The 22,594-nt window shown below is 35.9% G+C and overlaps 1 protein-coding gene and 1 long non-coding RNA gene across 2 annotated transcripts in view; both read left to right on the top strand.

Moving 5' to 3' along the window:
* Nucleotides 1-22,361, top strand: part of LOC149793383 (hemicentin-1-like) — a 178,679-nt gene extending 156,318 nt beyond the window's left edge. The window contains exons 28-31 of the mRNA XM_089968991.1: nt 16,929-16,953; nt 17,175-17,221; nt 17,630-17,754; nt 19,768-22,361. Coding sequence (XP_089825117.1) covers nt 16,929-16,953; nt 17,175-17,221; nt 17,630-17,754; nt 19,768-19,923 — 353 coding nt within the window. The 3' untranslated portion in view covers nt 19,924-22,361. The remainder of the gene's footprint in view (nt 1-16,928; nt 16,954-17,174; nt 17,222-17,629; nt 17,755-19,767) is intronic.
* LOC149793384 (uncharacterized) lies at nt 9,554-14,231 on the top strand. The gene is made up of 3 exons (XR_016422768.1): nt 9,554-9,664; nt 12,730-12,796; nt 13,532-14,231. It is a non-coding gene; the product is annotated as an uncharacterized LOC149793384 (long non-coding RNA).
* Nucleotides 22,362-22,594: the final 233 nt, after the last annotated feature.

Below are 22,594 nucleotides of genomic sequence, written 5' to 3'. Positions count from 1 at the left end.
TTCATAAAAATGGTGAACGGAATTAGTATTGTGAACGATTCGGTCATCCAACGCATGAAATGACCAGAGTAGCACTAAACGGCCCAATGCCTGTCGACTACGATCTAACTGGATTTGCCGAGATCGAATCATTTGTGTTTTCAACAAATAATCATCCTGTGATACCTGCATTGTTTGGTCGTCATTTTAATAAACACGGTATCAGTGTTAATCTCAGTGAATGCTGTGCAAAAATAAAAGTGGCTGAGCTTTAATAGTACTATTACGATATATGTTTGAGGCTTATTTTCCTATATCGGTGACAGTAACATCTACGATGATACAAGCCAGTGAAGACAGTTTGGTTACCGCGTGACGATAAAGATATGTGTCTGAAAGTTATTGGAAAATTTACCACTGTTCCATCATTTAATATTGAACTCTGTACAAGATTAAATATTGATCCTGCATAACCATAATCTGCGAGCGAAAATACCGTGGCATAAGGTATATTGATGTCACGGCAATGTGCAAATTGGCCAGATGGAACACATACTGGCACAATTGTTAGCTACTACAATGGTGATTCTCCGCATTTTAATGATTTGAGATCTTAGATGCTTACATATTCGTCAATAAACATGTTATCGATGATCAACCGATTTCTAAATAACGCTGTTAGAGTCGCCACGGATTCCTTTTATATAAGTAGATGGCTCATAGACCTTGTGAAACCATTTATCGATAGCGATGCTAGTCCAAGTTGGGGTCATTGGAGAATAAAGCGTGAACAAATACGTAATTATTTTGAATCAGCTGATATTAAATCAGCTGCAGTGTACAACTGCAACAATAAATTATCACAACCGTCGCTGAGTCCGTCAGTCAATTATCGATTGGATCATTCACTGACACAGTCAGCGACGACAACCATCGATAATTAAATGATGCGAGCTATAAAACTGTTTATCTTAACTGCCCAGGTGGTTCTGGTCAAAGAACACGAGCAATACATTTATTTACAAATTCAGACATGATTGTAATAACAGCAGCTCACCGGCTTGCCAGGGAGATGAAGCAACGTGGAGTTAAGTCATGCACGTATCACAGCTTCTGTCGATGACGCGGTGATGCGTGGATTTGGTACGAAATATGTAAAATGTCTAAAGACACGTTAAAAATGTTTCTCGACTAGCTATCTACCACAAACACGGCACTTATCATGTGCGGAAATCAAGGACAACCTCAGCTGTGTAGAATTGTCTACAACACTCCAACGACCGGATCAAGTACCTCTGGCGTGCCAAGGAAAAATTAGCTGGTTATGCATGAGAAGACAAAACCCAAACAAAACAGTACCAGTTTGATCTTGTTGTTGAATTTGTCATGGCTGTGAAACAACGACAACATAATCACTGCGCCTGCAGTAACATAATAATGGTTTTGCAATTTTTTTTCTAATGACGTACTACAATTTACAGTATACAGAATCGACAGTAGTCTCAGTCACACACACGAAAATGTCACACTGACATGTTCTGAACGTAACCGAAGTAAGGGCGTTCGAGTCCTTGCTAACGCGAATCCATCCTGGTGGTAATTATGTATTTTCAGGCATCATTTGTAATTGTTCACAGACATATAAACACTGAAGAGCTGTTGAATCTAGGCCTGCTAGTAGATCTCACCACGCTGGAAATAGTACGTGCGGTTACATTTCAGACGGGATCGGTTGACGTTTTTACCACCCTCAAGTTCACCAGGTTCATTTAAATACCCGACTGTCACGTTGCTGCCCAGCACTGGACCCTGTCAGTGACTTACGGCTGAGTCGCAACGACGGGGGATGTGTCTCTTCATGATTGCATCACTGGGTTTCATAGCAATTTCAATATTTTTTTATTTTACTGGCTGTTTTTTTTTCGTCTTACTGATCTCACAAGTCTGTCCTTAATAGACGAGACTGCTTTACCAGCTACATCACCAACAGGGCCCATACCCTCATCATGAACAACTTCAATTTCTTTCATTCCTAATTGTTTTGCAATCGGAATAGCTTTTGATGCTATTTTTTTTAAGAAACTTTGAATAACATTACAGAGCTCATTTCCGCTGATTTGCTTTATAAACCGGTAATTGTGAATTTATCACCCTGACGTTTTCGGGGCCACTTTGGGAAAATATAATCAACTTCAACTTAACCTACCACTCTCTCAGAGGTTCATAGTATCTGTAGAGCGTCCTCACTATTCCCAAACCGGCAACAATATAGCATAGAACCTATCAATTACCTTCTCATTTAATAACTGTATTCGTGAAACGTTGGACAGGATGATATGCAAGAGTGGAATAAAGAATGACCTTCACTATTTGGGTCTAAAAGGCCGTTGACCTATTTTGATTTCGAACTTTCTTTCAGAGAGGCAGTAGGTTCTACCCTCAAGGAAGCATTGTACTCTTTATACATTTAAAAATACAATCAGTGTTTAAATGTAGATGTTGATTGCTTCTATATGTTGATACTTTTCTTCCATGTTATCGATCCAAACATAACTGTAATTGACAACATATGAAACAGTCATTGAGAAATTGAAATGGTTTACAATTCTCAAAATCCAAAACAAGTTTGTATGCATAGTTGTCAAATACGTAAACAACACGATGATCATAAACTCACGCTTGAGGGAGCATTACTTCCAGTAGTAAAATATTTTACTTATTATTTTCAACAGAAAACTCACCTTCATTTTACACCTTAAGCAATTAAAGGATAAATGTTAAAAGCCCTTGACCCGCTCAACGGGTTATCGCTAACTGAAAGGTGTAGATTAAAAAGGTCCTAATATTTACAGAACACTCATCAAAACTCGACTATGGCTATTTCAACATGTATCATTCAATACATAATCAAGGAACTGTGCACATCTTTAGGCCCTTAAACACGTGACCAAAGGGAACTTTATACGTTGAAACCAATAAACGACCCATATCAAATGGCTAAGAATACATGTCCTGGAAATATGCCCTCCATTTAAAATAAATTCCTCCGTTTCCAACATACATATTTATCGTTCTTCCCAGCTACATAACACATTTTGAAAACATATTGAACCACCATTCAAACTTTGCAATATAATATCATATTTTCAAAAGTAAATCTGAACTTTCAAAACTCGTGAAGGGTTATGTCAGCGTGGTTTTCTAAAATTGTTTAATCTGTAAAAAGGAGAAAGTAACCAATTTTTCCTCTTTGGACACTTTGCATCCAGAACTTCTTTCAAAATACGAAAATATAAAAATTGCCCGAAGATGATGGTTCAAAAATGATGTAGATTCTGCGACAACTTTTATTAGTGCCAGGTACATTGGAAAATATCATTTACCAAATTAGTGTATCGATAATTCGTCCTTGAACTATACTATTATATTATTCAGTTATTCTTTTAGGATTCTGTCTTGGTACATTAACCACTTCAGAAGAAACAGTTGGAAAAGCCCAATGAAAAACACCAAACTGTCCACCATATGACTTTTAGTTGACTACCCTGTCATGTCGAGATCAAAGATAATGACAAAACAGACCAGTTTGCAAAAGTGTCCTTATCTGTCCAAGCTTCTGCTTTGAAATTACCTACTGTAAACTTCAAACATTTTATCACGAACTTTTTATTCAATAAGTATCAGGAATAGTGGAATAATGCTGTACATAATAACATAGAGAAATTGTGTGGAGTACCACCTACGAAATCTTTGACTTTCTGAGAGTGTAACAGAACCGAAATCTAGTGGGCTTTGGACTAAATGAATAACACAAACACAATGTTTGTGAATGACGAATCCTATGTATTGTACGATAAGATGATGGCACAAAAATAATAAATGAAACAATCTATGTAATACCCGACTTTCGCAGACACCCTACACACATTCACAAAAGATATATATATATAATGATAATGACGAGCATTGAGATGATGACGACACAGTGCTGAAATTAATACTGTTAAATATGACGACGGTTCATATAACCGATATGCAATATAAAATGAAACAACACAAAATAGCATAGTTCCGACCCACGCCGGGTGCACTCTGGTTCAACTTCCCACTTTGAAAAAAACACAACGTACCACATTCCACTTTGGCTAAACTTCCTATATTCATGATGGTTCAACTTCACCCTCCACCAGTTTCAGTCTGGCTCAACTACACTCTCCACCAGTTTCAGTCTGGCGCAACAACACCTCCCACTTATTTCAGTCTGGCGCAACAACATCTCCCACCGGTTCCAGTCTGGTTCACCTACACCTCCCCTTCCACCAGTTTCAGCTACAAATAGAAATTAATAAATATCCACTCAACAAATGCCTATAGTCCATTACATTATATCCTTTATACAAACAAAAGAAAAATGCATTAAATCCGCTCTCTACGTGTGACTTTCTACTCTGAGTCCTACACGTGAAAAGGGATAAATTCTAACAGTGAATTGTCTGTTAACCGTGTTTGTTTTATCTATCGTAGCTTTATAAAATTTACGATGATAATAAAAAAGTATGTCACGAACACACTGAAAAACATAAATGTACAAGGGAATCAAAACGATTTTAACAATTGTCACTTACCCTTATGGCTGTAGTTTTGTGGTTCCAAATCGACACTCTGTGACAAGATCCAAACGATGATGTACCGCTTGTACTAAAACCTTACTATTTATACTATATACAAAAAAATAAAAAACAAAACAAAAAAGACGTTCATGACCCAATGGTAAAGTACCTGGGCATGTCGAGAAATATGGGCATCACGTTACGAGCGACCTACAACGGAATGTACTCATTCAGTAACTATATGTCAAGGTAATAAAACAAGCTACTCTAGTTAACGCTGTACGTGTCGTCAAAATCAAATATACATTGTCATCGTTTAATGCAAAAGCGACTTATTTTCTTCCCTTAATCCAAGAGAGAGAGAGAGAGAGAGAGAGAGAGAGCATGTTGTTATATACAAAATCTTTAATATATGTTGTAAGCATTTTACACGTGGAACCATATCTTTTATTTCAAATACATTTTAAAGTCTTTTAACATCTTTATTTTGTTTTGTTTATTTTTCATGCTTTTGATGCATGTCGAATGGTTTATCTTCCTGATTGTTTTTAATTGACTTATTTTCCGATGTTAACATTAGTTGACAAGATCTAAACACTATTGCGCAGAGGTGCCATACAATGCTATTACACATGTATTATTCCTTTGCTTTGTTAGCGGTCAAATTGTCCGGGTCATTGTTATTTTTGTTATTATGATGTGTAGCAGTATAAACCCATTTCGTCCTTAAGCTTCAAATCCACAGCTTTTGCAGTCGTCTTCACCAACAGATCGTACACTGGAAGGATCTAAGTGACCATTGAAGTGTAAAGTTGTTTGGTGAAGATAAATATTATGTATTCTGTTGACAAGGTGCAACGAATTTCTTCCTCACACCAGGACAGATGATGGCTGTTAAATCGTTTCATGTAACGACGATACGTTTGGTAAAATGAGTCCACTGGTAAGCTATATACAAGACATACGGACGCTAACATGCACAAGAGATTTGTAACGTGTTCGTAGTTTTGTAATGTCTAACATTTCAAGGCAATCAAACTTCTACTAACATGCAGCTACCATAAAGAAATGTCTGTGACGTTTATGATGTAATTGTTCTTTGCGATTCATTTGAATACTTACAAAAATAGTTGTGTTTATCAGTTACATAAGGTAGATTCTGAATGTGCGCTTGTGAATTGTTTATGAAAAGATGTCTAACATGACAAGACTACACTTTTCATTCACCGGTCTTCTTATAGCATGAAAATACCAATTATTGTCCATGATATGCTGTTGCTAAGAACATGAGTCCCTAGCTACGTTCTTCATCCACAAAGTTAAGGTAGTGATAGACTGGAGACCACTGAGTACCTTCTTTAGTGGCTGAATCTGTAAATTTCCATTTATGGAGTGTAATTCCGCAACTGAAACACAGAACTTTATCTTATTCTGCCATGTAAACAACACCCAACTTCATCCAAAACTATGGGAGTGAGTAATTCCAGATACCTTTCTCGTTTTGCATTTGAACACGTTCAATCAACATTTAAATCAAACTAGGCCTTCAACACTTCATCCCTGTTAGTAGATGGTTTTTTTTTTTTATTTTTTTTTTATTTTTTGTGGAGACGAATATTGCCTTCCTAGTGGAGAGAACTTCGCGTTTGTGTTGTCAATAAAGCAATGGCTTGATGCCTTAAGGTTACATATGTTAAGGCGTCGTCCTCAAAGAAGTCCCTTTTAATGCACATTCTGACATCACTGCAAAATCTTTCTCGCTATCTCTGCTGTTTTTTCTTAATTCGTCGTTCAATTTTGTGAATCTCGTTTGGAGATCGTTCTTTAAGAGGAACTTAGTTAAGCCATACACGTGGGGCCCTGAGTGGCTGAGTGGTCTAAAGCGCTCACCGTTCCGGATCACTGCCGTCTTACCTCTGTCTGTGTGGGTTCGAGCCCAAGGCTCGGCTATCGTGGGTACATGGGAAAGTCTGCCAATAGCTTCTCGTGGGTCGGTGGTTCTTCCCTGGGTTTTCTATGGTTCTTCCTCCACCAGTTATACTGGCCGCCATATATAGCCTATCTTGTGCTGAAAATGGCGTTAAACCTTTAGAACAACAACAAAACCTACAACCATACGCGGTATCACTGTTATTATCAACATTAGGTACAAATTATTCCAACAAGGTCTTATAGGCTGTATGTTCTAAATCTAGTCGTGCTGCACTATCGTAAGCGCGGGACTGAAGACCGAGGTACCTATAATGGTAAAATAATGTTGGTTTGGAAAGGTCTGTGTTTTTTTCAGCTGGTTATATCGGTTACGAAAGTTCTGCATTCAATGCTAATGACCGAACACTTCCTCATAAATTTCGAAATCCTTCGGTTCTGCTGCAGCAGCAGCTACCTCTGCGTCGTGCAAGGATCACAAGATATTTTTCTGAATTTCTGCTTCTCGGGTCATGTATTATATGCTGACTTTGACCGCATCTAATTTTGCCTACTTTGGTAATATCAGTGAAGTACGGGAAGACAGGGACTTAATGGAGGACTTTCTGCCACTAGAATCGAAATCCGTCTTTTTAGATGCTAGTAAACGTATTTCTTAAGCTGATTGTTCAACCGAGTCGCTCGATTTTCGAGTCCGTTCTGCATTAGCATATTTCTCGTTTTATTCACATTCTCTTATGCTGTAAATTATTCTAGGCTTCTAATGTGTTTCTTCTAAGCAAACGACCGTATTGTCTGTTATAATATTGATATGTTATGAATCTAGGTTTGCAAGTTTATCCTTGAGAGTATGTTTAACATAATTGCTCTTTTCCACTTGCAGAGTCCCTATCGTTCGTTCACTGCTGTCCCATTTGGTTTGCTAGAGTCGGAACCTTTTTAAGTCAATAATAACGGGCGTTTTTGCAAGACCTCTAAAGTATCACTCTACTTAGAAGCCATTTTGAATGATCTGATACAACAATTAAACGTTAGCTTAAGAAAGTTTATTTACAATGTTTAGTGTAGTAGATATTTTATAAGTGATGACAATTAATCAAGTTGTCCCGTGCCTCTATATTGATTGGTGCATGTGAATGTATATCTCTTTGCTAGGGTCTTTTTATTCTGCCTCGTGGGAAGTTGAGGCAAACGAAGCATAACTTCATCTCAAACTATCCCCCAATCCATCTAACTCCGTGTATATGATATTGTCTTGAGGCCCAAACACCAAACCTTGTACACTCAAAAACCAAATTTAATCCCACCTTTTTGCAAGTAAATGTGCTCTCACCAAAAAGCAGGAAAAATATCTGTTGAAAATATTGCACAATTGTTTCATCCCAAATTATTACCGAGGTTATCAAAACGTCCCAAATTAATATTTGACCTTCGCCAATTCAAAAAATCTTTAGCTGATCATCTCCTCTCAGAGCAAACACGGTGAGCTCAGATCATCCTATTGTAGCCATATGTCTATGTATATAGACGGTTCCAAAGATGGAGACACAGATGAAGCTGTTGTTGCAACGACCTATGACATCTTCTGCAATTTACCCAATTTAAAGGATAGAACCTCAATTGTATGTGCAAAAATTATAGACATACTGAAAACTTTAAAGTACAATGAAACTTCTAAAATTCATATCCTTTCTATACTAAAAGCTTTGAAAAATTTTAAAGCCAACATTCCGTTAATAGCTCAGATATTTCAGAAAAATCATGTCATCATACAATCTTTACTTTGGCCGCCTAGTCACATTTGCATAAAGGGTAATGAAAAGGAAGATGAAGCAGGAAAAGCTACCATACAGTCACCTGTTTCCGAATGGAAGATTCCATATACTGACTTCAATTATTTATAAATCAGCATGTGCGTAATAGTTGCCAAAATAGTGGAATGTGACACTGCACTAAGAAAAAACTATTGGAGAGTGGAATCTCATGTACAAAATATTTCGTAGAGATGATGTTGTAGTATCGCGTCTCGGACACCCCTACCGGACTCGTGCAGGTTGAACCTCAACAAGAATGGATAATATCAAGTGTCGTCTGACAGTGAAACACATTTTTGTCGAGTGTGTCGACTTCTTTCTTGTGGGACTGAAGTGTTTTGAACTGCATGAAGCAACTGTATGATATTTTACCCACCCACACCTCACACACACAAATTTTGTAAGGAAAAACGGTTTATGCAACAAATTTTAAGCATTTTTAAGGATTTTTTGTGGGACCTCTGTCTCTTATTTTAGACCAACTTTGCAAAATGTTATTATATAACGTTTAGTATTTTTATCTTGTTATATTTAATATCTGTATTTATTTCGACGGAGTTATCTTCCAAAACTGTTGTGCACTTCAGTTTTACATTTTTCGAACTTTATCTTTAGTTGGTACCATATATTCAATTTTGTTCTGAGGTGCCGTAAAACACTACTATTTGTATGTCATGTATATTTTATTTTCTTTCATGCAAGGACGATTATCTACTTTAATTTGTATGTCCACTATACCCATAGTGTCAACATATTGTTAAATTCTTATTTCTCCCCAAAATCCGTCCTGTTTCATTACTCTGCCCGCCCCCCACAAAACGACATTTCGAATGTCAAGGTTAAATTTGAGTTACGTTGAGTTACAATAATGAATTTCATGTTAAATCCTCCCTTTCTCTTGTAGTCACATCTAGTGTTAAATTCCTTCATCCCATCCCCCACAGTCACATCCAGCTGTAATATTAAAATCCTATTTCCATCATACCTACGTCGTCAGCTAATTGAAACCGTTAAACCTTTGCATTGTCAATGTAAACATAGATTCCTATAACCGCTGTAGAAACTACAAATATATTCCCTTTATGAAAATGGCAGGATGTTGCGAATCACGTAAGACTACGATATACTTCAAATGTATGTATCATGACCCCCAGTTGTGTCAAACAGGAAATCGTTAGCTACTCAAGCGAGAACTTTAGAACGAGGCACTTAGATGACTCGGGATGTTGTGTTATGGCGTGGTCGCACTCAAGCAACAGCTTCATATGGTATCGCGCAACACCGAATTATATGTCGTGAAAACGATAACCAGTCAGGAACATATATGCAATGGTAAGTCTGGTATCTAGTTTAAACGAAATACATTGCTGTTATGAGCATATCATACAAAGTTAATACCTTCAGGGTTGAGAAACATGTGCGTGGCGCTTATATCAATCCCTCCTGTAAAATATAGGCCTATGAACTTTATGAATGATACATTATATTTAGTAAAGGAATAAAATCATAAAGTATCCAAATGTATGCGTAAGTAAAATGATATGTGACGCGGAGCAAGTAAACCTGTCACATGTCTATATTTTTCGTAACTCCTGGTAAATAATTTTATCTAACGTTTGTAATTTGTATACATGACTGTACATTTTAGTAATTTCTCATTATCTTTATTTAGATTTTGCCTAGGAGACCAGGGTCTGTTAGGAGCTTAAAATTACATAGTATATCTAAATAGACGCTTACGTATCTGTTGACAGTTACCAATATTGGTCTTAAGGACGACTTTGGGTTAATTATCATTGACTGATTAGGTTTGGGCAGGTCTAGAAGAATTAAGTAATTTCCCATTTTTTCGGCAAGTCACGTGAATAGGCAGTTTCAAAATATATTGGGCATTATGAGATGTCACGTGGGGGTATATTGTGAATGAAATTCGTAATTGAAAGTGTATTTAAGGAGAGTTGTTGTTGTTGTTGTCGGGTTTAACGCCATTTTTCAGCACACGATAGTCACGTGAATAGGCAGTTTCAAAGTATATTGAGTATTATGAGATGTCACGTGGGGGTATATCGTGAATGATAGTCGTAATTGAAAGTGTATTTAAGGAGAGTTGTTGTTGTCGGGTTTAACGCCATTTTTCAGCACACGATAGGCTATACATGGCGGCCAGAATTAATGGTGGAGGAAGAACCCGGGAAAACTCCGGAAAGAACCACCGACCTACGAGAAGCTACTGGCAAGCTTTCTCACATACCCACATTGGCTGAATCCGAGACTCGAACCGGCGCAGACAGAGGTGAGATAGCAGTGATCCGTAACGGAGAGCGCTTTAGACCACTCGGCCACTCGGGGCCCCGTATTTAAGGAGAGAACTAAGCAATCACATTCATTCCTGTTTAGGAGTCATTGTTATTTACTGTGCTCCTGTTGTAAGTCTGCAGACCTGCTTTATATTGTACTTAGATATTATTCGAGAAGAAAAACATTTGTTTGGAGACAGAGGACGAGAAAACTATAATATTTTTTCTGGAACTATTGTGAGTAATTCAAAGGAGTTCAGGAAAACACCATCTTGATCACGTCAGGACTCTTGGCGGACAAGTACATTTCCGTTTTGAAATTAATAATGAACTTTTCATTTTTTTTTTTTACTTTAATAGAACTTTATCAGGAATATTTGGGATTCACTTCATAATGATTTAAGTTCCTTTCTCATTTTCATGCATAAAATTGATAATGAAATTATTTGTTAATTTGTACAAATCTTGTTGGTTGTGCTTCTTTCTATTGCTTAGTTTATGACCATATAGTCCTAACAACAGTGAGAATAGAAATGAAGAAAAAAAATGTGAAAGTGAATACAACGTTATACTCCGAAGCCGAGTATAAGGAAACTCGAGAACGAATACACTTGTAGATAAGCCGATGCGGCTTACAATGTACAATACGAAAGAGTTTCTAAGTAACATTTAAAAATAAAAAATATGTTATTATAATAGTTGTCTTTTAGTTGCAAAATATAGTTCGAGGTGTTTTATACCTTGATTGTTGAATCCGTTAAATATTTGAATCTTAGCACTATATAGTTGCATGCTAATACACTTTGGATACTGTAAAGTTGTTGTATGAGCCTGTAGCGTGAAATTCCGGACATTACAAGTACATGAAATATACTTTTAGTATGATTACAACTGCTGCGAGTACTTAGCATTATATATATATATATATATATATATATATATATATATATATATATATAAAGTCTGTCACATGTATTCATGTAGTGTCCTGAGCCCATTTCGTGATCATAAAGCGAAAACTTACTCCGGCTTTTGTAACATCAAACAATTGAGTACGCGATATATCCAGTGAAGCCGACCTATTTATATCAGAAGCCCCCTCCCCAGCGCCCCTCCCCTAACATCTCAGCGGAATCTTGTACCATACGGGAAGCTTGGTTGACTTCCTAGCCGCATGCCATTGCGTTCTGCTTATCCGAATCAAGTTCATATGAACTCGGCTATTAATTCAGATATACTAACTACTTTTGTGCGCTAGAGCGAGTTGCATAAGTAAATTTTAAAACCTGACCTTCGACCCAGCTTCATTGTTGTTCCAGGAAAGCGTATAGTTCTGAAGTGTTACGTAGTTGGTGTATAGGAGCTATGGAATGGGTTATGCTACTTGCAGCAGGATATTCTGTCAGTTGTGTCACATAAATACTTCGCATTTTGACGTAAAACTGCTAAGAGTATGTGTGCATATAATAGTCTTTATTTGTGTTTGCCTAATGTGTTGGTTCTCGTGCATCTCGCATCTTTGCCTTTGACATAGTTCCATCCTTTCTTGGTGGTGGTGGGTGAACATATGGACACATGCCCCTTTGTTTGGGTGGGGGTCAACACATGGACACATGGACGATTTAGGTTAGGGTGCGTGGAAGATAGGCAACAGGTGCCGTTACAGGCGGCAAAGTTTCACTTCGTTCATGGGACGAATCATAACATTTATTACGACAGTGTTACACACACGTACACACACACAAGTGGCACATTTTGTTTCTATGATTATGCTCTCTGAGTATAGAATATTTTTATGAGAATGAATAGTAAAATTAAATGAATTAAAATAAATGGTGACGAAAAAATAAATACTGTATACTAACAAGCGAACACTCGTGAAAATACTGAGTTTTTCATCCTCTCGATGAAATATATCCGTTATTCACTCGTTTCAAGCAAATATCCTCTATTTAATCAACTCACTGTGTACGTACCTAAGTTGATAAGTATAATGAACACAAGCAATTTTCTAAATACCACATGAAGTCTGTTTCATATTGGCAGCAAATCAGACTCGTCGTGCACTCTTTCTTTACGATTTACTTCTTTTATTTTCAGGAAGTCATCCATGCCATTTTATTGATTTATCCAGCTTTCGTATGGGGATCTATTGTAACCTTATCAGGTGAGAGAGTAAGGGAGAATTCTTTGAGCAAAATGTCAAATACATTGTATAAAAATACAAAATAATACACACCATTGCCAGCCTGAAACGAGTTTAATGTACTGATGTACAGATCTTGACCCAATAGGGTAATGCCCAATTCACACGTTTGAAAACTTATTGGTCATCCAGTTGCCCCAGCTTTATAAGTTGCTTTTGTTGTTTTTCTTTTTCTCTTGTTTAACATTTGCAAAACTTTTGAGAATCTCCGTATCAATAAATAATGTTTATTACACGGATGAAATGGCTGAAAATTACCATTGAAACAACACAGTTTAACTGGAATGGTTCTGTACCGATTAGCAGGTACATTTATAGGTAATATATGATGTACAAATATAACTTATAATTGACAGAACACGTATTTTACGGAGATTTGGAGTACAACCACTACTACTGTAAACATTATCTTTATCGTCGTTGTCATCATTACTAACACGACCACCATTATCATCATCGAATTAAATTAAAAAATACAAATAAGATATGTATATAATTTGTACCTTTGGTGTAAAATATATTATACCCTGCTTGCATATCGAATGAATATTACACTGGTTTGGAAATGTATTAATTTCTGTGAATTTTTTTCCGCCTTCATAACCCAGTTGATTTACGAACATAATGTTCAGTTTTGTTCATTAACCAGATCTCGTTATTAGCATGTTTCACTAATGTTTGTTATAATCTGTACAGGTGCACAAAATATGACTGTTGACACATACAATAACGTAGTTCTCCGAGGTGAAGACGTCATAATGAAGTGCTTCATTCCCGTTAACGTGTCGACGAGGAATTGTCAATGGTATTTTATACAGAACGATGGAGTGGAAAAAATGTCTACGGTAAGAAAGCTCTTTTAATTTGGTGTCAAACTCATGCAGAAAATGTTTTTTGATTCGTTGGGTAGTGAGACAAGTTACATGTAATAAAACATTATTGGCGATGTATGGCATATGACCTGTTCATTTTTGTATAGAATTATTCTTTTAATAGACACAAGCAGATGACTTCTAATAACAATGTCAGTGTAATTCTTGTTTTATGTTTGGTCTGCTTGTTTTATTTACACCACTAACATTCATATTAAAATAGTCTCTATCAAGTATGAAAAAGTACAAGATACTTCATTTTAAATCTATGATATATGCAAGACTATGTTTCATTAATAACTAGCTACTATTCTTAGAATATTCTAAACACGATCACTTAAAATCTTTGGTTTGAAACATTTGCTTTTTTGGAAGAGAATCTTATTTTACAAGTGCATTCTCAGCAAAACCAGAGATTACAGTTCCCAAAAGTAACTACACAGCTGTATCTGGTACAAATGTAACTCTCGAGTGCGTGGTGAATCCCACTGGTGAGATCAGTATTTCTACTGGATGGCAGAACATGTTTCTTTCACAATGGAAGAATTTAAGAAAATCGAACCAATATTTTTGGACCACGCAAATTCCGTCTCTTGTCATATCAGAAGTCACGACAACGGACTCTGGAGTTTATAGATGTTTTGCATCCAACCCCGTATTCAATGTTACAGGATCAAAAATCTTCCTACAGGTACAGGGTGAGTATTAAACTGAATGAAGTTAATCTACATTGTACATATCACATGCATTCATTGAATTTTCCAATTAGATTTACCTACTGCAACTTTGTATACCACCAGATGATACGGAACGAATATTGCTCAATGAACATTAAAAGAAAACTTCTTTGTAAAGTGAAACAATTGCTGTCATACAAAGTTTTACCTATCTCAGTGAAGACTAATAGATTTTACGAAAGAAATTCGACCGTCGGCTGGAAAATGCTGGGCTGCCAAAAACCAAATTGTATGTATTAAACTAAGTTTATAATACCATCTAAATCAGGGGTCTACAACTCAAACCACCCTGAGGGCCGCATGAGGCCATTTTCGATGGCACAAGGGGCACGCCACCTTTGCTATATCTCATGACACCTTGTAATGCAAATCATTTTGTAAGATGGTGATGACAACGAGCTTTACCAGTAAGTTAAATTTTGTTTTTTCTCCAGTAACATTTCACAATATTTACTTATTCTAGGGATACGATTAAATGAACTAATAAACAGCTGAGCTTGTAAAGAGTCGGGAATGTAATCCAAGGGTCGCGGGTTCAATAACCGCCCAAGCCATCCCAAGTCGAAAGCTTCAATATGCCCATGGGAAGAAATTTAGCTCCCACTTCTTCGGCATGCTATCACCGAATAAAGCGCTAAAAGTGCTGTCCTAAACATCAGCAAACCAATCAGTCTAATGCCCATACTAATTAGATGAATCTTACACAAAAGTTATCCAAACCACCAGTCTAATGCCCATACTAATAAGACGAATTGTACACAAAAATCGTCCAACCAAGCAGTCTAATGTCCACACTAAGCATATGAATCTTACATAAAAATCATCCAACCATCTAGTCTAATGCCCATACTAATAAGATGAGTTGCACACAAAAATCGTCCAACCATCCAGTCTGATGCCCATACTAAGTAGATGAATCCTACACAAAAATCATCCAACGAAGCAGTCTAACGTCCATACCAATAAGACGAATCGTACACAAAATCATCCAACCCACCAGTCTAATGCCCATACTAATAAGATGAATAATACACAAAAATCATCAAACGAAGATGTAAAATGTCCATACTAATCAAATGAATCGTACACAAACATCACCCATCCAAGCAGTCTAATGCCCATACTAATTAGATGAATCTTACACAAAATTCATGCTACCAAGCGATATCATGCCCATACTTATTAAATGAATCCTACACAAAAATCATCCAACCATGCAGTCTAATGTCCATAATAATGAGATGAAAATTAAATAAAAAAATCACCCAACACACCAGTCTAATGCCACACTTTTTAAATAAATCGTACGCAAAAATCATCCAACCATGCAGTCTAATGCCCATAGTAATGAGATGAAACCTACACAAAAAATCACCCAACACACCAGTCTAATGCCACACTTTTTAAATAAATCGTACACAAAAATCATCCGACCATCCAGTCTAATTTCCTTAAAAATTAGATGAAATCTACACAAAAAATTCCTCAAACACAACAGTCTAATGCCAATCTTATTCAATGAATTGTACACAAAAATCGTCCAACCAAGCAGTCTAATGTCCATACTAATTAGATGAATCATATAGCCCACCAGTCTAATTCTCATACTATTATGATGAATCCTACACAAGAATCATGCAACCATCCATCTAATGCATATACTAACTAGATCAATCTTGCACAACAATCGTCCAACCAAGCAGTCTAATGTCCGTACTAATTAGATGAATCCTACACAAGAATCATCCAACCCACTAGTCTAATGCCTATACTAATAAGATGAATCCTTCACAAAAATTGTCCAACCAACCAGTCCTAGTAGGTAGACGAATCCTCCAAAACACATCAGCCAGCCAACTAGCCTAAGGCCACACTGACCAGATAAATCCTATCAAAACTATATCTTGAAAGCAAGATTTTGAAATATAGATTATACAAATGGGTGCCAATTTATTCTTGATATACAATTCAAAACGCACTTTCTTCCATGTTTTAAAAAGTATTGGTTATGGAATATCATGCCAGGCATCAGATAATGTAGTGTATTGTAATGTGCTGTAAATCACCATTAACGCCACCAGACATTTTTGTCCTCATGATTTTCCTGAATTACAACTATATAATAGTTCTCGAATATTTTCTTTTATAAGCAAATTCCGTGTATTTGATCTTAGCGGTAACAACTCCATGTTATGAAATATTGCAACAGACTCGTAGTGCTAATTACATTCAAAATTGTACACAATAGCTTTTTCATATCACTAGGTTCCAGTTCGAAACTTGTTATTCTCGTTCAAACTTAAGCTCTTTCTTGATTGTTGATGGCAATAATTGAAGCTAAATTTATTGACTACCTCACGTTATCATCTCATCCTACGTTTCTTTATCTAATATATAAAACATTCGTCCAAGGTCTTATTAAACACTCCATAACATGTTCTGAAGACCTGCAATTAACTAATGTTCATTTCTTTTCGTTGATAGATAAGCCAGATTCAGGAGTAAGAAGGTACACTTTTTCATTCTACTAGCTGAAGCAAAAATAAATATTATTTTGAATCTTATATTTTCCACACTTGTTAAGCTTCCAATCTATTATTTGATTGATAGTATGCCGTTTTCATTCTTATTATCTATGCAACAACACCATATTGTTTGAGAAGAAAGACATAACTAAATGTGCAAGAAATGTAGTGATATTATGATATCCGCTTTCTTATTCATTTGCAGTACAAATGAACAACAGCAGCCTTCACCATTGGAAAATATTAGTAGTGGTAAGTTCTGTTATGCTGTCTCTTACGTGCACTCTCTCTCTCTTTACACAATTTTTATCGATACGTTAATAATATATCAACTAGCCACAGGATTAATTTATACAGAAAGGCCTGAAGAAAATCATATCATAATATAAACCAAATTGTATGTCAAATTTATGTAATCCAACTTGTCCATGACAATACAAGTTGTTCGCTTTTCCAATGTGTCTATGACAATACAAGTTTTTCGCTTTTCCAATTTGTCCATGACAATACAAGTTGTTCGATTTTCCATCTGAAATGCGTCCAAAGAGGATACATATATAGGTCGCCGATTCGCGACTGTTTGTTGTTCTATGTGCTTTTGGTGTTATTATTATTATTATTATTATTATTATTATTATTATTATTATTATTAAACTATAGGAAATGCTTATGAGCAGTTGCGTTTTCATCAAACGGAAGTTCTGACGTATGTGCATCTGATTCGACAGTCTAACACACATATCGATGCAAGCACTAGTACTGGGGACGCTGAAACATCACATGTTGTAAGTATAACTATTAAAAATGTCTTCTTTCTGTTATTTTGACCACTGAATTAGATTCTCTTGATCATTTTATATAACGCTCTTTTGAATGTCGATCGTCGTTTAATTTATTGTCAAGTTCAAAGAAACAAAAAGTGTATTACTTAGTATTCAGAACGTTTTATTCCTCGTATAAAGATGTCTTTTCTAAAATTGTTTGAAGCAGTTGAAAACTTTGTCACCTGCGGGTAAGATGCAACTGAATCGTCGTCTTGATAAATTTTGAATTAGTAGATACGTTACAGTGTAAATTGTAGCGAATGTCCTGCAAATAGCTATATATTTAAGACTAGAGCTATATTTAGAAAAGCTATGACGTACTAAGAGCGGAAATATTTTCCAGTAATTGTAATGATAAGTATGTCTTTATGCATCTATTTACGGTGCGAGGGAAACTTTACTCCCTCGAGATAAAATTTGGCTAATGGCACTACAATAGCTACTTCAATTTTGGACTCTACAGCCATTCGTAAATTCCTGGCATGGCTTTGGTTGATATATGCATGAACGTCAGGAAGTTTCAAAAATTCCTAAACAACACTGAACATAGTTCATCCCAAATCAGCAGACATCATTATGACCCCAAGTAATTCAAGCAAAATTAGCAGACAGTATTCTGACACCAAGTTATTTTAATTATGTACAAATGCTATAAAATACGGCCGCCGTTTCTAACCTTTAGGACAGATGGTAGTATCACTTTATATGAATCATGCTGGTATGTTTGCCTTTCAATGTTTATCAAATAGCTTGATCTTCTCTAAGGCATGGTCAATGCTACTTAAAACAGATTTTAGAAAAATAACCATTCCTTTTTGAATACCTTTGAAAAAGAGTTAAAACAAACGCAATGGAAAGTTTTTCTGTTTAAAGGCTTCTCAAGGCTTTGAGAATAATGCTGATCCGTCATTAAACATGTCCGACGTTATTAAAAACAAAGAGAACATTTTCTAGCAGTTCTTGTTTAAATCCTATTAACAAAATCAAACTAAATTAAAAACAAACAAAATCAGGGAGGCTTCATTTTAAATTTACTTGAATTTGCAAATCCACATTCAAATAATGATTCAGTTACTTAAAAAACACAAATCTGTAAATGACTTTCATTAAATATTGCAACATGATGAAGTAGATCAAATTATTAAACGGCGTCCTATTTACCCTGTTATCTTGTCAATTACTGAGGCATTTGGCTAATTGGGCCCTTTGTATTCAGGTGAGAGATCCCAGTCACTGTGTGGTTGATCGTTTTTCCATCAAATATTACAAGTTTGTCTTTAATTTTGCGTTTTGTTCTTTCCACAAATGTCGATTTTGTGCAAGGGCTCGGCTGTTGTCTAGAAATGCAATGCCGTTTATCATTTTGTCTCCAAAAGTAAAAATAAAACTCTTTAACCAGCGTATCGTCATGGACAACACCGATCCAACAGTAAAATCTCAATCATCGACGAAAATTCCCGAAAATCACATTTCCGCGCGAACTGAAGCACACAAAGGTCAGTGATGTTGGAGGGAGTATAGTTTGATCTCAAACACAACCAAGCGGTGTTTTAGTAAACTTTTAGTAGGGAGATGCAGTCTTTGAAGCTGTTTTAGGCACTATGATGACGGATCTGGGTAGCAGTAGTAACAACGGTGACTCCACTGATACCACTAAAGTTTTCATCATCGTTATCAGCAACAACAACAACAAGGACGACAACAAAGACGTTATCTTTGCTACTACTAATAGTAACAATATTCTTCTTCGACTTTTCTTTTTCTTTTTCTTCTTCTTCTTTTTCTTCTTCTTCTTCTTATTATTATTAAAGTTTGTATGTGAATCGTATATATGATGGTATTTTTGTCAGTGCTAGAATATTTATTAGAAGATAGTATAAATAATTTTACTAGATATATTCTGAATAATAAATTATCCAACACTTTTATTAAACCATGATACTCAAAAATGTAAAAATATCTTAATTTTTTCAGTATATTAATATAATCAACACATATGCTGCAGTTCGAACAACGTTCCTCAGCCTCAAATTCAAACAGCTATATTCAGGAGGAGACGGAATCAGAAAATACGCAGGTAAACGTTCCCCATTTCCCTTTACCTACTCCTCCTTCGCTGCTTTTTTATAGCATGGACAGAACCTTATGCATGTACATGTAACGCCTGTTGGAGTCGATTTTGCTTACCTAATGTTTGCTTAACGTACCGATTTGGTACACGTCAAAGCGCAAAATGTATTCATTTCGGAAGGTACTCCAGCCATTCTGCAGCCATTCTGACATAACCGTACTCGAAATCATAATAGCAAACTGATCCACCATTGCAATGCCAAATTACTGTCTCGTATCGATGAAGGCGAGGATTTGTCTAAATGCTTCCACCTATCTCATTCTCGCTGTGTTGGCTTGTCAGTCAGCATGTCAGTTTTACAGACATACCGACAGATTGGTAGAATGATTGACAATCTCAAGGTCAATCCTCTCCTCATCCCCACTCCCCCCTCTCTCTGTGTATCTCTCAGTGTCTCTGTCTCTCTCTGTCTCTGTCTCTGTTTCTCTCCGTTGTTCAGTCAGCATGTCAATTTTACCTCAGTGGACCCAGATCTTTCTCTGTTTCTACATCTATGTTGGTAAAAATGACATTCAAGAAACCCAAGAGAGAGAGAGAGAGAGAGAGAGAGAGAGATTTTCATTCCAGCGTGTCTCACGTTTGTTTTCATAAAGCCATAGTTGAACATTGTTGATAACATGTTGAGCCTCTTGCTTGGTTGAAAGTTTCTTTTGTGACTCAATGATTTGTTCCACATTTTCAACTTGATCATCTTCAAATGGCTCAAAAAAATTATCAAAGCAACAATTTATACGTAAAGCATAATAATGGTTCGGATCATCTGTAAACAACTTTAAACTATTGAATACATTTTGTTCTTTAATCATTTTACTAAGAATATTCCCTCAATCGTTTATATGTTCTAACCGGTGATCGAATGTTCACAGTTCGGGACATTAGGTATACAATACTTGCCATATTCGTCCTTCATTTCAACCAATTGTACGTTAAATTCCTAAACGTTTGTTTAATCGACATGAATAAGTGTTTAATCTATATGAATAAGTGTTTGATCGATAGGAATAAGTGTTTAATCGATATGAATAAGTGTTTAATCGATATGAATAAGTGTTTATTCGATATGAATAAGTGTAGGTCATAATAAAAAGCAAATTAAAAAATTACAAAATCATTGGGAATAGCTGAAAACTAAACTTTATAGCAGACACACTGGATAGGGAAGTGAAGAATCCACTCCTATCACCAATACGTACTACTGTGCCTTTCTTCGTTTTTACGGGGCTCGTACTTCTTTGCAAAGTATCTCGATGACTAATATGTATGTATGCATGTAAGCATGCATGCATGTGTGTGTGTACCAACCTGCACAATGGGCCATTCATTGCTATGAATAGTGTCTGATTTGAGTGTTTCATAGAGATTTGTCTGAGTTGTAGAGAAAAAATGGACTGCGCATACTTGACCAAAATAACTTCACAGCCGTTGAACTATATCGAGCATGAATGAATGTGTGAAATAACAAATTTGACAATTTAATTAATTCTGACAATGCTTCTTAAATATATCACTGGAAATTTTGAAGCAAGCTAAATTAAAATGCTACATTTACATATTTTCGTAGAGGACAATAATTGAAAAGCTGAACTAACGCAATGGTTGAAAACATCAGGATGGTCATCCAATGGTCCCCATCCAATACAACCTTTACAGAAGTAGTAGTCTTCACTTTATAACATGGACAAGTCGATCCTATTAAAATGCTCATGGAACACAGAAACGGTTCGAGGTGCAATGGAACATATTGGTGTTTCTGTACATGCAAAAATATTGTCAATGTGTTTATATCTGAATACAGTATAAGGGTTTGTCCAGTGCATAAAAACTTGTACAGCTTTTTCCCCCTCATTGTGTTGAACTTGAAAACGTATATTCCTATTGACTAATTTTAATAAAGGCATGATACCATTTCATTGAATTTACCAGTGATATATCTTCAAGATAATGTACGAAATCACTCTTACATACATTTGCCGTCCTACAGCTATTGTAATGACTGAATTTATGAAGTAGCAAAGAAGGAACACGAAACGTCGACGTACACTTGTTACATAACGTCTATTCGTAGGCATCTATAACTTGGAGTCCATGCGTATATTTTAATTAGGTTTTCAACACAAATTGGTAGAGTGAATATAGAATTAGATAAGAATAATTGTCACATGACTAAACTCTTTTTATACGACGTAGGAACATACGTTTTGGCTTGACGACTTTGACACATCTCTACGTCTTATCAAACTCGTTTGTTCCGCCCATTGAAAACACATATATACTTTTGTCTATGTATCGTGTCTGACCCGGTGTCTAATTCTTCTAAGAAATTTATTATATTTTGATTGATAATTGTGTATATTATAATTATTAGTATATTGATCATGAATCATGTATATATTTTTGTTTCTTTAGTCACAAGTAAATAAAGATTGAATGTAATCATGCCACTGGTTTTGGCTATATTGATTTGATGTACTGTTTTCCTTTCTTTGCTCTTTGAACCCTTCCGAAACTGTATGGGTTCATTTCTCGATTAAACACGACCTTTTCCATCGACATCTCGTACTATATTTTTGGTACTTACATAACAATGTGTAATGGAGTCTCTATTACGAATATAGGCGTCTAAATAGACATTTACACTTACTCTAAGCGCGTGAAGTAGCCGTTATTTTA

This window comes from Sinohyriopsis cumingii, chromosome 8 (genome assembly GCF_028554795.1).
Source record: "Sinohyriopsis cumingii isolate HCF-2022 chromosome 8, ASM2855479v2, whole genome shotgun sequence".
NCBI classification, from domain to species: Eukaryota; Metazoa; Mollusca; class Bivalvia; order Unionida; family Unionidae; genus Sinohyriopsis; species Sinohyriopsis cumingii.
This window is presented reverse-complemented; position numbering and strand designations above follow the sequence as displayed.